General features: G+C 37.1%; 1 protein-coding gene across 1 annotated transcript in view; it reads left to right on the top strand.

Moving 5' to 3' along the window:
• The window catches only part of LOC127869410 (protogenin-like), a 102,076-nt gene extending 87,341 nt beyond the window's left edge, over window positions 1-14,735 (top strand). Inside the window, exons 17-22 of the mRNA XM_052411956.1 lie at window positions 1,984-2,207; window positions 5,476-5,557; window positions 6,052-6,157; window positions 7,608-7,809; window positions 9,355-9,492; window positions 10,286-14,735. Of these exons, the coding sequence (XP_052267916.1) occupies window positions 1,984-2,207; window positions 5,476-5,557; window positions 6,052-6,157; window positions 7,608-7,809; window positions 9,355-9,492; window positions 10,286-11,731 (2,198 nt within the window). The 3' untranslated portion in view covers window positions 11,732-14,735. The remainder of the gene's footprint in view (window positions 1-1,983; window positions 2,208-5,475; window positions 5,558-6,051; window positions 6,158-7,607; window positions 7,810-9,354; window positions 9,493-10,285) is intronic.
• The last annotated feature ends 768 nt before the right edge of the window (window positions 14,736-15,503 follow it).

The following is a 15,503-nucleotide window of genomic DNA, read 5'->3' as shown; positions in this document are numbered from 1 at the left end:
TAAGTGGTAAAGGGTTAAGCTCAGTTATCACAGAACAAGGCTCTATTGGGGATGTAGTTCAACCTCACTAACCTGCATTAGAAGAATATTATGCATGCCCCATTTAATACATGGGGGGTATTAGTTTATATATGTTGATCAGTGGTAAACCACTTGGGTTTTTACTCTTGTTTATAGTTAGCAACTTGATTATCATATTTTGTTTAACTCCTTACCTCGTCATATAAGTCTTCTGTTGTAAAAAACATTATGCATGTCCCTTTAAATATAATAGGAAATTAGTTGGTGAATGTCTAACAGTTGGTATACCACTTTAGTTTTCAACTCTAACTTATAATTATTTATTTTTAGCTCATCTATTTTTTGAAAAAAAATTATGAGCTATTGTCATCACCTTGGCGTCGGCGTTGGCGTTGGCGTTGGCGTTGGCGTTGGCGTTGGCGTCGGCGTCCGGTTAAGTTTTGCGTTTAGGTCCACTTTTCTCAGAAAGTATCAATGCTATTGCATTCAAACTTGGTACACTTACTTACTATCATGAGGGGACTAGGCAGGCAAAGTTAGATAACTCTGGCGTGCATTTTGACAGAATTATGTGCCCTTTTTATACTTAAAAAATTGAAAATTTTGGTTAAGTTTTGCGTTTAGTACCACTTTTCTCAGTAAGTATCAATGCTATTGCATTCAAACTTGGTACACTTACTTACTATCATGAGGGGACTGGGCAGGCAAAGTTAGATAACTCTGGCATGCATTTTGACAGAATTATGTGCCCTTTTTATACTTAGAAAATTGACAATTTTGGTTAAGTTTTGTGTTTAGGTCCATTTTATTCCTTAAGCATCAAAGCTATTGCTTTCATACTTGCAACACTTACTAACTATCATAAGGGGACTGTGCAGGCAAAGTAATGTAACTCTGACTGGCATTTTGACAGAATTATGTGCCCTTTTTATACTTAGAAAATTGAAAATTTGATTAAGTTTTGTGTTTACCCCTAAAGTATCATAGATATTGCTTTCATACTTGGAACACTCACAAACTATCATAAGGGTACAGTAAAAGGACAAGTTGCATAACTCTGGTTGTCATTGTTACGGAATTATGGCCCTTTTTTGACTTAGTAACTTTTAATATATGGTTAAATTTTGTGTTTCGATCCACTCGAAGTATCAAGGCTATTGCTTTCAAGCTTCAAATACTTACATGCTATCATGAGGTTACTGTACCTGGCAACTTGAATTTTACTTTGACCTTTGAATGACCTTGACTCTCAAGGTCAAATTATTAAATTTTGCTAAAATTGCCATAACTTCTTTATTTATGATTAGATTTGATTGATACTTTGATGAAACTACTCTTACCTGACATACCACAATAGACTTCACCCAAACCATCCCCCGTGCCCTCCCCCCCCTCCCCCCCCTCCCCCCCCCCCTATTTTTTTTTTTTTTTTTTTTTTTTTTTTATAAGATCATCTCACAAATGACCACCACACCCTCACACTATACCCCCACCCCACCCCCCCACCCCACCCCCCCCCGTAATTTTTTTTTTGATGTTTTTTTTTTTTTTTTTTTTTTTTTTTAAGATCATCTCACAAATTATCACCACACCCTCACACTATACCCCCCCCCCCCCCCCGATTTTTTTATTATTTTTTTTTTTTTCGCTTTTTTGGAAGATAATGTAATAAATGTCCACAACCCCACACTATACACCCCTCTTCACTCCACTCCTCCCTCCTTTGTGATTGAAAATGAGAGTCCCTTCACCTTTGAAAAGAAAATAGATGAGCGGTCTGCACCCGCAAGGCGGTGCTCTTGTATTATACTTTATTTCATGTCAAATAATTACTGTATATTATTTATAACCTAATTACATTCTGTTGTTATTTTGTTTCACTCATCATAGACAAAAGCCACATAAGTTTTATTCACATTTTTAAAACAATATAACATAAATAAACCTTCCCCATGACAACAGTGCCCTCTGAACCACGTGACATCAAGGTGATGACAGTGCAGCCGGGGCAGGTGTCTGTGGCATGGCAACCGCCTGCACAGCCTAATGGGCACATCAGCTCGTACACGGTGTACTATAGCAGCATGCCGGAGAAAGACGAGTGGTTGCAGGTTGTCAGGAATGGCTCCCAGCTGTCAGCAATGATCACCTTCAAGGAACAGGACACGCAGATTTACTATATCAAGGTCTGTACCAGATTTATTTTCAGACTCTTAATACAGATTAAATATATTATTAAAGGTTAATACCATATGGACTTCATGTTTTAAAACACATTAAATATAATTTTATTCTTCCCTATAAAGAAGGGTAGATTTCTTTGCTGCTGTATCTTACACTTTGATTTTGGGGTTGGTTGTTGCAGATAAACTTTAAAACTGTATAAAACCCTATTGACATTTTCTGTCAGGTAATCTTCTTGTGGTGTTTACCTAAAAAAAAACAGATTCATTACTCATTCAATTGTTATACCCCCATTACCATTGGTAATGGGGCCTATATAGGAGTCACTTTGTCGGTCGGTTGGTCGGTCGGTCTGTCCCGAAATTTCATCCGATCTTCACCAAACTTGGTCACAAGTTGAATCTAGATGATGTATAGGTCAAGTTTGAATATGGGTCATGCCGGGTCAAAAACTAGGTCACGGGGTCACTTAGTGTGTTTTAAACCAAAGTTTGTCCGGACCATAACTATGTCATTTATCGTTAGATTTTAAAATAACTTGGTACATTTGTTCACCATCATGGGACGGTGTGTCGTGTAAAAAAAAGTACGTCAATATCTCAAAGGTCAAGGTCACACTTGGAGTTCAGAGGTCAAATGCATGCCCAGGCCATAACTTAATCATTTATTGTGAGATTTTAAAATAATTTGGCAAATTTGTTCACCATCAGTGGACGGTGTGTTGCGCGAAAGAATTACGTCGATATCTCCAAGGTCAAGGTCACACTTTGAGTTCAAAGATCAAAAATGGCCATAAATGAGCTTGTCCGGGCCATAACTATGTCATTCATTGTGAGATTAAATCATTTGGCACATTTTTTAACCATTATTGGACGGTGTGTTGCGCGAAAAAATTACGTCAATATCTCCAAGGTCAAGGTCACACTGTGAGTTCAAAGGTAAAAAAAGGCCGTAAATGATCTTGTCCTGGTCATAACTATTCATTCATTCATTATGAGATTTTAAAATTACTTAGTACATTTGTTCACAATCATTGGACAATGTGTTATGCTAAAGAATTACGTTAATATCTTCAAGGTCAAGGTCACACTTGGAGCTAAAAAGTGAAAAATGGCTATAAATGAGCTTGTCTGGGCCATAACTATGTCATTTATTGTGAGATTTTAAAATGACTCTGTTACATTAATTTTGTTCACAGTCATTGGCAGCGTGTCGTGTGAAGGAATTCAAGAGTTCAAAGGTCAAAATGGCCATAAATTATAATGGCAAAATAATTCTTAAAAATCATCATTTAGATTCTCTTGTTTTGTGAAGACATCATGCAAAATATTCTGTGTCAATGCGGCATGTGGGGGTATACGGCACGTCTATGACAAAGCTCTAGTTTTGTATTGCTTGATTTTGTTTATCTGTGAGAAAATTTAAAATATTTTAACAAAGTTTTGTAAACAGGTGCCAAACATATTTTGCAAGCATTTGTCTTAAAATATAATTGCAATTTATCTTTATACCGTGGTTATCTTGTTTAAACGACTGTGGTAATGTGTTTCAGTGTTTTTTTCTCACCATTTTAGTAATGAGGCCGGGTCCCTTTGGATTGGGAAAATTCGCGGCGTTTTGACTTAATAGAGAATAATAGGTTAGTGTTGATTATAGATCAGGTTTATCATGCGAGGCTTAGAAACAAAAAGCACGAGTCTTGCCGAGTGCTTTTTCATTTTCGTGCCGAGCATGATAAACCTGATCTATAATCAACACTAATCTATTATTCTATTTATCCCACTTTTTATTATGCCCCCCTTCGAAGAAGAGGGGGTATATTGCTTTGCTCATGTCGGTCGGTCGGTCTGTCGGTCGGTCCGTCCACCAGGTGGTTGTCAGACGATAACTCAAGAACGCTTGGGCCTAGGATCATGAAACTTCATAGGTACATTGATCATGACTCGCAAATGACCCCTATTGATTTTGAGGTCACTAGGTCAAAGGTCAAGGTCACGGTGACCAGAAATAGTCAAATGGTTTTTGAATGATAACTCAAGAACGCATACGCCTAGGATCATGAAACTTCATGGGTAGATTGATCATGACTTGCAGATGACCCCTATTGATTTTGAGGTCACTAGGTCAAAGGTCAAGGTCACGGTGACCCGAAATAGTAAAATGGTTTCCGGATGATAACTCAAGAACGCATACGCCTAGGATCATGAAACTTCATGGGTAGATTGATCATGACTCGCAGATGACCCCATTGATTTTGAGGTCACTAGGTCAAAGGTCAAGGTCACGGTGACCCGAAATAGTAAAATGGTTTTCGGATGATAACTCAAGAACGCATACGCCTAGGATCATGAAACTTCATAGGTAGATTGATCATGACTTGCAGATTACCCCTATTGATTTTGAGGTCACAAGGTCAAAGGTCAAGGTCACGGTGACCCGAAATAGTAAAATGATTTTCAGATGATAACTCAAGAACGCTTTTGCCTAGGATCATGACACTTCATAGGTACATAGATCGTGACCTGCAGATGACCCCTATTGATTTTCAGGTCACTAGGTCAAAGGTCAAGGTCACAGTGACAAAAATGTATTCACACAATGGCTGCCACTACAAGGGACAGCCCATATGGGGGGCATGCATGTTTTACAAACAGCCCTTGTTTTGTAAACCTTTCTGTTGAAACAAAATTAGTTTGACTGGATAATGTCACTGGATTTATGACGTCATTTCGTCGAAATATTGACATCATTTCCTGCCGTTGATTATAGATGATATTTAATCAACGGGGCTTTAATCAACCGAATTCGCTGTAAAAGTGGGATAAAAATATATTCTTTTTTCAATTGGGAATGGGTCCGGTTACCAGACCCGACGTTGAATGAAAAAAACACACTGTGTTTTGTAATTTTACCCGTCTACTTACAGCCCAGTTATCGGGGTGTTAATAATTTTACCCGTCTACTTATAGCCCAGTTATCGGGGTGTTAATGTCAGTTGGTTGAAGATGTGTCTAGTATCATAATTATACTATAGACCCATGCCTTTAACCCCTTCCCAATCAGAGGCAAAGTGAAAATGGCTATGTGCAAACAGCATAAAACCAGAACATTTATGCTGTTTGCTGCTCATCAGTATCTTAGGGTTGGACATGAAGCCTTTATAATTTGAATCTTGTAAGAAAGGTCTTTAAATAAATTTAACTTTTTGAGGGACTACAAATGCATCAAAATACATGTCAATGTGGTTAAAGGTTAATGTTCATGATTCAGATTCGAGCCAGTACCTCGCAAGGCATGGGGCCCTCCACTCCATTAGTTCCTGTCAACACCAGCGCAGTATCGCCTACCACAGGTACACAATAGGGACTCCACGATAAAATTGACCATGTGGGCCAAAAAATTGTGCATTTCATTTCACGAATTGTATGAACATGTGATGTTGTGGCCTGATTAGCATTTCAATGCACCATTTCAATCCCAATTTCGAATTGATCTCAGCATATGAAGAGTATGCTGTACTCTGTCCAGCAGTGTGCATTGCACTGGAGTGCACTGACTCAGATTTGGTGAGGTGGATAGCAAGTAAAATAATATGAGTATTGATTTGGGAAAAGGGGGTTTATGCATATGCGTTAATTGTTGTCCAAGATAATATGTGCAGTACATACTGGCTAATCACCAGTGACACTTTCAGCTTGTATGGTATTATTTCTTGCAAAGGAAGTCTCTTTTTAGCGAAAAATTCAGTTAAGGCACAAAGTGACATCACTTATAAGCCTGTGCAGACTGCAAAGGCTAATCTGGGATGATACTGAACGCACATGCAAGTTTGCCTGTCATTTCCAGGTGCCAGCACCCAGGACAGCAAGACGCTGGGCATCATCATAGGCGTGTGTATTGGATTGTTCTGTATCGCTATCTGTATACTGATCCTGGCTCTCATGAGAAAAAAGTGAGTGTCCTTTATTGTTTATATGAGAACACAATTTTGAATACTTTCATTGCCATAACAGCCCTTGTGTTTTCATATATAGTCTTGTTATTGATTGGATTTTTGCAATTTTTTACAACTGTGTTGCCCTAGCAACAAACATTTATAAAATTATGTTCATGCTTAAAAGAAGTATTTTTCTTGTTAGAATGTTTTTTTTTTGTTTGTTTAATATTTATGGCGCCCTTCGAAGAAGAGGGGTGTATTGTTTTGCTATGTCGGTTTGTCGGTCCGTCCGTCGGTCTGTCCACCAGATGGTTTCTGGATTATAACTCAAGAACGCTTAGGCCTAGGATCATGAAAATTCATAGGTACATTTATCATGACTGGCAGATGACCTCTATTGATTTTCAGGTCACTAGGTCAAAGGTCAAGGTCACAGTGACTCAAAATAATAAAATGGTTTCTGGATGATAACTCAAGAATGCTTATACCTAGGATCATGAAACTTTCTAGGTACATTGATCATGACTGGCAGATGACCCCTATTGATTTTCAGGTCACTAGATCAAAGGTCAAGGTCACAGTGACTCGAAACAGTAAAATGGTTTCCGGATTATAACTCAAGAATGCTTACAGCTAGGATCATGAAACTTCATAGGAACATTGATCATGACTGGCAGATGACCCCTATTGATTTTCAGGTCACTAGGTCAAAGGTCAAGGTCACAGTGACTCGAAACAGTAAAATGGTTTCCGGATTATAACTCAAGAATGCTTACAGCTAGGATCATGAAACTTCATAGGAACATTGATCATGACTGGCAGATGACCCCTATTGATTTTCAGGTCACTAGGTCAAAGGTCAAGGTCACAGTGACTGGAAACAATAAAATGGTTTCCAGATGATAACTCAAGAATGCTAACGCCTAGGATCATGAAACTTCATAGGAACATTGATCATGACTGGCAGATGACCCCATTGATTTTCAGGTCACTAGGTCAAAGGTCAAGGTCACAGTGACTCGAAACAGTAAAATAGTTACCAGATGATAACTCAAGAATGCTTACGCCTAGGATCACAAAACTTAATAGGTACATTGATTATGACTGGCAGATGACCTGTATAAATTTTCAGGTCACTAGGTCAAAGGTCAAGGTCACAGTGACTCGAAACAGTAAAATGGTTTCTGGATGATGACTCAAGAATAATTAGGCCTAGAATCATGAAACTTCATATGTACATTGTTCATGACTGGCAGATGGCCCCTATTGATTTTCAGGTCACTAGGTCAAAGGTTAAGGTCACAGTGACAAAAAAATGTATTCACACAATGGATTCCACTACAACTGACAGCCCATATGGGGACCATGCATGTTTTACAAACAGCCCTTGTTTTTGTCTATTTTGCTGTTTGTTTCCATGGTGATTTACTTGACTGATTTTCTCACTTCTGTGTATGCCTACCAGATTTTTCCGTATGGATCGCCGGGCCAACCATGGTCATCCCCCGCTGGAGCCTCAGTATATCCATGGCAACGGGCACATCCCTAGCAACGGGAACGGACACGCTCATCACCCGGGGAACTTGGAGGGCAGCTTTATAACGGGAGACTATGAGTTGGACACCTACACTCCTATGTTGCCTGAGAATGAACAGTCGGACTCAAAGGTAATGGTTCTCTCAGATACGTGCTTTGTCTGTTTTGTAGTCCCTTAGAAAGTCAAGTTAAATTTAAGACTTAATAGATTTAAGTTTCAATGGCATCATTTCTAATCCTAAGATACTAATGGGCAGCAAACAACAAAAACCTGAAAGCCTACAGAATTACTAGAGTGCTGTTGGAGATATATTGCTTGATAGGTAGCTAAGGTGTACACCTAGTCTGGCATGGCTTCTGGGACCAGTTGAGTCAAGATGAAGGTCACTGTTTCTTGGAATAATTCAAGTTAAAGTTGTTTTAAAAACATATCTATTATATACCTATAATTTCTTTCCACCAAAACATGTTTGATGTACTATGGTTATATTAATTACGTATCTAAGTGGTAAATGGTTAAATATGTAATAAAGTGACTAAGGGTTAAATACGTATCTAAGTGGTAAAGGGTTAAATACGTATTTAAGTTGTAAAGGGTTAAATACGTATCTAAGTGGTAAAGGGTTAAATACGTATCTAAGTGGTAAAGGGTTAAATACGTATCTAAGTGGTAAAGGGTTAAATACAAGTCTAAGTTGTAAAGGGTTTAATGGGTATCCATTGTAAAGGGTTAAATAAGTATCTTAATGGTAAAAAAAAGAGGGTTAAATACGTATACAAGTGGTAAAGCGTAAAATATTTATCTAACTGTTAGACGTTTAATACATATCCAAGTGGTAAAGCGTTAAATATGTATTTAAGTGTTAAAGGGTTAAATATGTATCTTAGTGTTAAAGCGTTAAATATGTATCTAAGTGTTAAAGCGTTAAATATGTTTGTAAGTGTTAAAGGGTTAAATATGTATCTAAGTGTTAAAGGGTTAAATATGTATCTAAGTGTTGAAGGATTAAATATGTATCGAAGTGTTAAAGGGTTAAATATGTATCTAAGTGTTAAAGGGTTAAATATGTATCTAAGTGTTAAAGCGTTAAATATGTATCTAAGTGTTAAAGGGTTAAATATGTATCTAAGTGTTAAAGGGTTAAATATGTATCTAAGTGTTAAAGGGTTAAATATGTTTTTAAGTGTTAAAGGGTTAAATATGTATCTTAGTGTTAAAGCGTTAAATATGTATCTAAGTGTTAAAGCGTTAAATATGTTTGTAAGTGTTAAAGGGTTAAATATGTATCTAAGTGTTAAAGGGTTAAATATGTATCTAAGTGTTGAAGGATTAAATATGTATCTAAGTGTTAAAGGGTTAAATATGTATCTAAGTGTTAAAGGGTTAAATATGTATCTAAGTGTTAAAGCGTTAAATATGTATCTAAGTGTTAAAGGGTTAAATATGTATCTAAGTGTTAAAGGGTTAAATATGTTTTTAAGTGTTAAAGGGTTAAGTTGCATCAAATTAGAGGTTGTGCCTCTCTCATGATGTGTCTATAAAAATACGAACTTGACCGATATAATTTCCCAGATTATTTTTTTTTATAAAATAAGAAATGGGTGAGTAATTACTTTCTTGTTTGAGATTATGAAGTCAGCCTGTACTTACTTATCCCTGACATTTTTGTTCACAGGGAGGTGGTACTGGTAACGTAATCCTCACGCCAAATGGAGCCAAACTAAATGGATTCCTACCACTGAAGAAGAACGGTCTGCATAACGGCAGGCACAACGGACACATGAAGTCATTTGGAAACCCTCTCTATAGCGAGGTAGGACGCTTGTCTAGGAATACAGTTAACACCCTTACCTCAATAGAGTTACATGGCATTTGAATAAAATTATTGCCCACATCTGAATACAATACCTCTCCCATTAGAATAGAATATACATCTAATTTAATAGACAAAGCTTCTTCATTTAAATAAACTGACCTCTCTTATTAATTTAGTTTCCACTTGAGTACAGTCACATCATTCGGGTCCATTTCATTTGTTGGTCACCGGAGCAAAAACTAGATTTTATTCATGAAAACTTAAAAAATCTCTGAAAACACAAGGGTCAGGGCTTTAGTACTTGGTCCTCTAATGAGTTTGTTCAAACCATGCCCATGGGTAAATACTGGCCTTGCACTAGGGGACACATGCTGTATATAGAGTTATTTAGTAAAGAACTTTTAAATAAATGAATAGTTTAATGTTCTATGAAGACTCAAGAAACGATGGTCTATTTTTCTGTATGAAAATTGCATGGTGGTCCTCTCCAAAGTTTGTTTAAATAACCCTGCCCTTGGGGTTACTTGTTTTCCTTATTATAATGTAGAAAAAATGTGTACTGTTTCTTTTCTTAGGAGGAATAGTTATGAAAATTACAATCAAATTGAAAGATAAGATTGGAGTTCATGAATTGTCCTACTATGGCTCTGAAAATAACATCTAAACTATACCTGGAAAAGAACGGCCTGATGTAACACGGTAATTGTTTATATTATTTATCTTAGATACTTTATGTATACCTACCTTTCTAAAAAAAAATTAAAAAATAGAAGTACCTACTTGTTTATAGGAGACGAAAGGGCTGATAGCTGAGATGTTGAGTGGGTCCCCCAGGACCTCTTGCCTTCCGGTTACCATGGGAGACGAGCGCTTCACTAGGAGCCACTGTGAGGACTCAGGCTCCCTTGACAACATTGATAACAGCAGCACAGAGGGGGTACTACAGGATGCCCCTCAGGAAGTCTTGTGTGGGGAAAGGGCCGAGCTGGATAGCGGGGAGGGCAGCTGGAGCTACAGCTCTAGTGATAGGAACTCCACCGGGTACATCAACTCAGTGCCGCATTCAGATATGATTGATGCAGGAGAATCTGTCGTGTTTTGTGGAGATTCCGGTGTGCATGTACCCACAGATGGGGAAGGTCTGATTGGTTTGGATGAATGTGACGGTCATTTTGAAGGTCATGGTTGTTATGTTAGTGGTCAAGGTGATGAGAGAGGTCATGGTGAGGTAAGGTCATATGGTGATGGGCATGGATCTGTTGGAAATGTGAGACTCATGTACAGTGCTGTGATTGATGGTAGATTACCTGAGCAGAGAACTGTCTGGAATGTGAGGGGTGGCGATGCAGCCATGTCCAGTTTCAAGCCATCAGTGGTGACTGATGGTAGTGGTGGATCGAGTCACCATGTTGACCTCAAGCACCAAGCAGATGATAGATTTGCCCACACCATGGCTGGGGACACAGCATCCCCAGTCAAGGACATACCTCAATCAACCCCTACCTCAGTAACTCGCAAGGACACGTCTAACCATCGTGACACCGATTTCAGGGAAAGCAGACAAGAAGCCAATCAAAAGTCAGCAGCTCCTCTGCTTGTTCAGTCTGATGTTGGAATGTTAGTACGGGTACAGGCGCCCGCCTCGAGAGGCGTCGATATTTATCAGGAATCACACAGTTTTTCACCAGGCACAACGTTACCACAGTTACCTCAGTTAAGGGTATCTACCTCGCTATCACCATCTCAGGTCGGCTCACACACCCCCGAATCAGTACGCGGGTTGGGTCCTCATCTCACCTCGCCCACTTATTCTGTTATTTCGTGTAACGGGTCGATTCCCTCTTCTGTGGCGTCCCACTCTTCTCAGAACGTACGTTCAGATGGAGTACATGAGAGCAGTAGACGGCCACGTCTTGAAGAAAACCATAGCAACCTCAGAAATAGTGTACCACTGCAAGTGAAACAGAAAAATAGGTCAGTCAAGTCATCGGCTCAGGGATATGTCCAGGGAGGAATGCCCATAGAAAGTAGTTCCGGTGTTCAACAAGTGGCCCCTATGGCCCGGATTTCGCCGTCGTTTGTACACGGTGGTGTTTCTACCTCAGAATCCGGGGAAGGGGTAAGTTCAAGGGAAGTAACTGTGCATTGTGAAAGGGACACAACTACACTACCTCAGGAGACTGTGCTGTCGGGAAATCGGGTTTTCTCCCATGCAGTACTGGATGCTGAAATGTAATTATTAACATTTATTTGCGAACAATGTCCTGTGTATGCACTACTTATAAGTATATTTTTTGTGCTGATAATTAGTTTATAAATAACATAACTGGTATATATCTCTACATACATATGTAATGAACAGTATAAATAGATTTATTGATATTTTCACGGAAGTTAAGAGGCACACAAGCTGGAAATGTAGGCACGTGAATATTCTTTCAAAAATAGAAAAATTGACATTATACCTCTTCTTTTGGTTTGAAATACGAGTTTAGAAGACAACAACATATATGTATATAGGCTTGAGAGCCTTGTTAGGTATTTGTGCCAGGAATAGTGGCTTTTTTTTGCAAAATTTACAATGTACCTCAGTTCTATATGTGCATACCTCAGAAAGTCAATTATATAATTATTTGTGTATTTTTTATTCGATCTAAGTAAAATGTGTATTCATTCGTGTTTTTTTATCTTTCTGCATTCATGCAGGCAAATTCAGGAACTTTCGGCAGGTGTTATAATTCTCATATTAACTATTTGTCTTTGTGTAATCTTGTTGAAGCATTTCCTCAATGTCAAAAACATTTTCATGATCAATGCGGGTACTTTTTGATGATGTCATGTGACTTTCATGTACACTGAGCCGGGGGTGTGGATTGTTTTCTGATTGTTGACTTGCAGAAGATTTTATTTTTTTTTCAAATTAAGAGACATTAATCTTAATTATTAAAATTATTTGTTATTCAAATGTATTATGTAAACTAGTATGATAATTAACTGTCATTTGTTTAACATTTTTTACGCATTCTGATTTTATTAATACATAAGGGCTACAATATTCCTTGTGTATATAAGGGCAACAACTCAGTAAAGTGTGTATTTGTTAGTAAGAGTTATCTGAAATGTCCTTGAAGGAGAAGGCTACAGTCAAGTTTGGCTTAGTATTTCTACACCCCTGGCTTAACTGTTATTTTATATAATTATATATATATATGTATTTAATATGCGTAAGTGTAAATGTGATTTCCTTATTTTTCTCATGTTCACTTTACATTTATGTTCAGTTTTCAGTATAATGTAGTTGTGATTTTTTCTCTTAGTATGTTAGCATATGATTTTAAATCGAGTCATTGAAGTGTTTTAATTTCAAATGTTTTTTGTGTCTGGATATATTAGTTATACATTGTGTACATAGCCATTGGCCTGCCTGGTTCAGGTCTGACTACCTCTACGTTTATATAATAATGTAAAGCCCAGTGTGTTTAGTTCTGTGTGCTTTGTTATAAGTAATTGAAAAAATACCTGTCCAGTTGAGGACCGACATATAATTTAACATTCAAATCAAATATAAATATGAATTTGTTTATAAAATCATAACAGTGATCACATTGATAATAATTCAAGTTTGCTTTGTATGAATAGATTTTTGTATTCATTACTTTATTGAAATGATATATATGATCAATACAGACAAAGCAGTTGGAAGTTGCAATGTGTGGGTTGACGTTATTTCATGATCTTTGTAATTATGGCAAGAAATACTTGGCTCTGAGTTTGTGTCATTTTAACTCCATTATTAGCTCACCTGAGCACAACGTGCTCATGGTGAGCTATTGTGATCGCCTTTTGTCCGTCTTCCGTCGTGCGTTGTGCGTCCGTCGTCAACATTTGCCTTGTGAACACTCTAGAGGCCACATTTATTGTCAGATCTTCATGAAATTTGGTGAGAACATATGTCCCAATGATACCTCGACCGAGTTCGAAACTGGGTCATGCTGGGTCAAAAACTAGGTCACTAGGTCAAAAAAAAGAAAAACCTTGTGAACACTTCAGAAGTCACTTTTGATGCCCAATCTTAATGTAACTTTGTCAAAATGTTTGTCTTAATGATATGTTGATTGAATTCAAAAATATTTCCGGTCCATTGAAAAACATGGCCGCCAGGGGACGGGGCAGTATTCCTTATATGGCTATAGAGAAACCTTGTGAACACTCTAGAAGTCACAATTTTTGGGTGCAAGGGTGGATGGGGTAATTTTCTATATAGGCCTATTGTGAATACTTTGGAACACCTTATTTTTAAAGCCAGTCTTGTCATTCTAGTAATTTGAAATATTTGCTGAAGAGTTTTAATCTTTGTTTCTTTCCATTTAACTCTCTCAGGTGAGCGACCCAGGCCCCTTTGCGGCCTCTTGTATTTTATTAATATCACTGGATTATTTCTAGAGAACTTACACTATTTTTCATTACATAATAATGGGCCCCAAGTGAAAATTATTTTATGTGAAAATTCTTTTATTTAAATTTTAGAATTATTTAAGATGTATTTAGCAGTTTAAAATATTAAAGACAACACTGTTATTTTTTTTGTAATTTTAATGCGATTCTTGGATTATTTTAGCTTATCAAGAACGTTTGTTAATGTATTTTTACAGTTTACATATGAATGCAGTATAAGTGCTTGTTTTTGGTATATGTCTTTGAATTTTATGTCGTATGTTGAAAACTAACAAAATTTTTGTTTTAAAGAAATGTTAAACTTGAGCAAAATAAAGCAAGCTTTTAACAATGGTAATTGGGAGTATTTCATTGTAAAACTGGCAATTCTTCAATCAACTTTATATACATGTATTTAGTATTAAAGGAATAACTTGAATTTCTAGCAAAGAGACGAGACTTTGCCAGACTTATCAGTTTACTCGTTACATCCAGAAACTAAGAAAGTTGCCTCTACCATGATGAAACAGCCCTTTTAATCGGATGTCGAGCCGCTCTCAATTTGTGTTGACATGGAAATCAAGGATATATGTCTTTTAATCTGTTTTAGTTTGTTGAAACTGTACAGTCAAATTCTGCTTTCTCTAACACCAGACTGTTTGCATGTTAGTGTAACCAACTATGAGCTGTATGTTGTTTTGATCCTGATTCAGGCTTAAACAAACACATTGTTATCCCAGGTGCACACTTTTGTTCTTTCAACACTTCCTGTAGAAAATATATGGGAGTATATTGTGTGTGTGTGTTTTTTTTTCCCCAAGGCAAATATAGGGATTTATGGTCTATGTGGTGTAAGGTTATGTACATTGTTACGATGGTTAGCATGTTCCTCATAGATGATCAGATATATTTGAGCAGTGCCCTGTGAAAATGGGGTCCAATGCATGTGCGCAAAGTGTCGACTCAGATTAGCCTGTTCAGTCTGCACAGGCTAATAAGGGATGACACCTCCACTTAAACTGGGTTTTGGTCAAGATTTGTTTTCTTTAAAAGAAATATTCAATATAGCGAAAGTGGTATTTGTTTATGCCTGACAGTGCTTAATGCAAGTTGAGGGACGAGATGTTAAAGGGTTAAAACCCACATTTATGAAAATTGGTCGGTTTTGAGAAATAGAAGGTGACTGTTCATTTCATGTTAATAGTTGATTTATTTACACTATGTGCTAAATTTGTTTTGAATCTTTGTTACGACCATTGCTCTATTAGTGATATGAAAAAAACTAATATTGTGCTACCTAAGTGTTTTATAGTAATTTGATGTCTTTATCTTGTTAAAGAGTATGTTTTATAATAGTTGTAAGGTACATTTCTAGGTTCCATTGACTGATACTAATGAAATTTGTCAAAAAAAATAAACCCCATTTCGGTGTGGTTTAATTTTACCAGAGGCCGTATTGCTGAAGTATCTTTAAGATATCTTTTATGTATTTTATTTCTACTTCAAATCCATTTTATGAAATGTGCACGTTCTAAAATCACAAAAAGCACAAAAAGCACAAAGGCATCTTGTAA

Source organism: Dreissena polymorpha, chromosome 2, assembly GCF_020536995.1.
Source record: "Dreissena polymorpha isolate Duluth1 chromosome 2, UMN_Dpol_1.0, whole genome shotgun sequence".
NCBI classification, from domain to species: domain Eukaryota; kingdom Metazoa; phylum Mollusca; class Bivalvia; order Myida; family Dreissenidae; genus Dreissena; species Dreissena polymorpha.
This window is presented reverse-complemented; position numbering and strand designations above follow the sequence as displayed.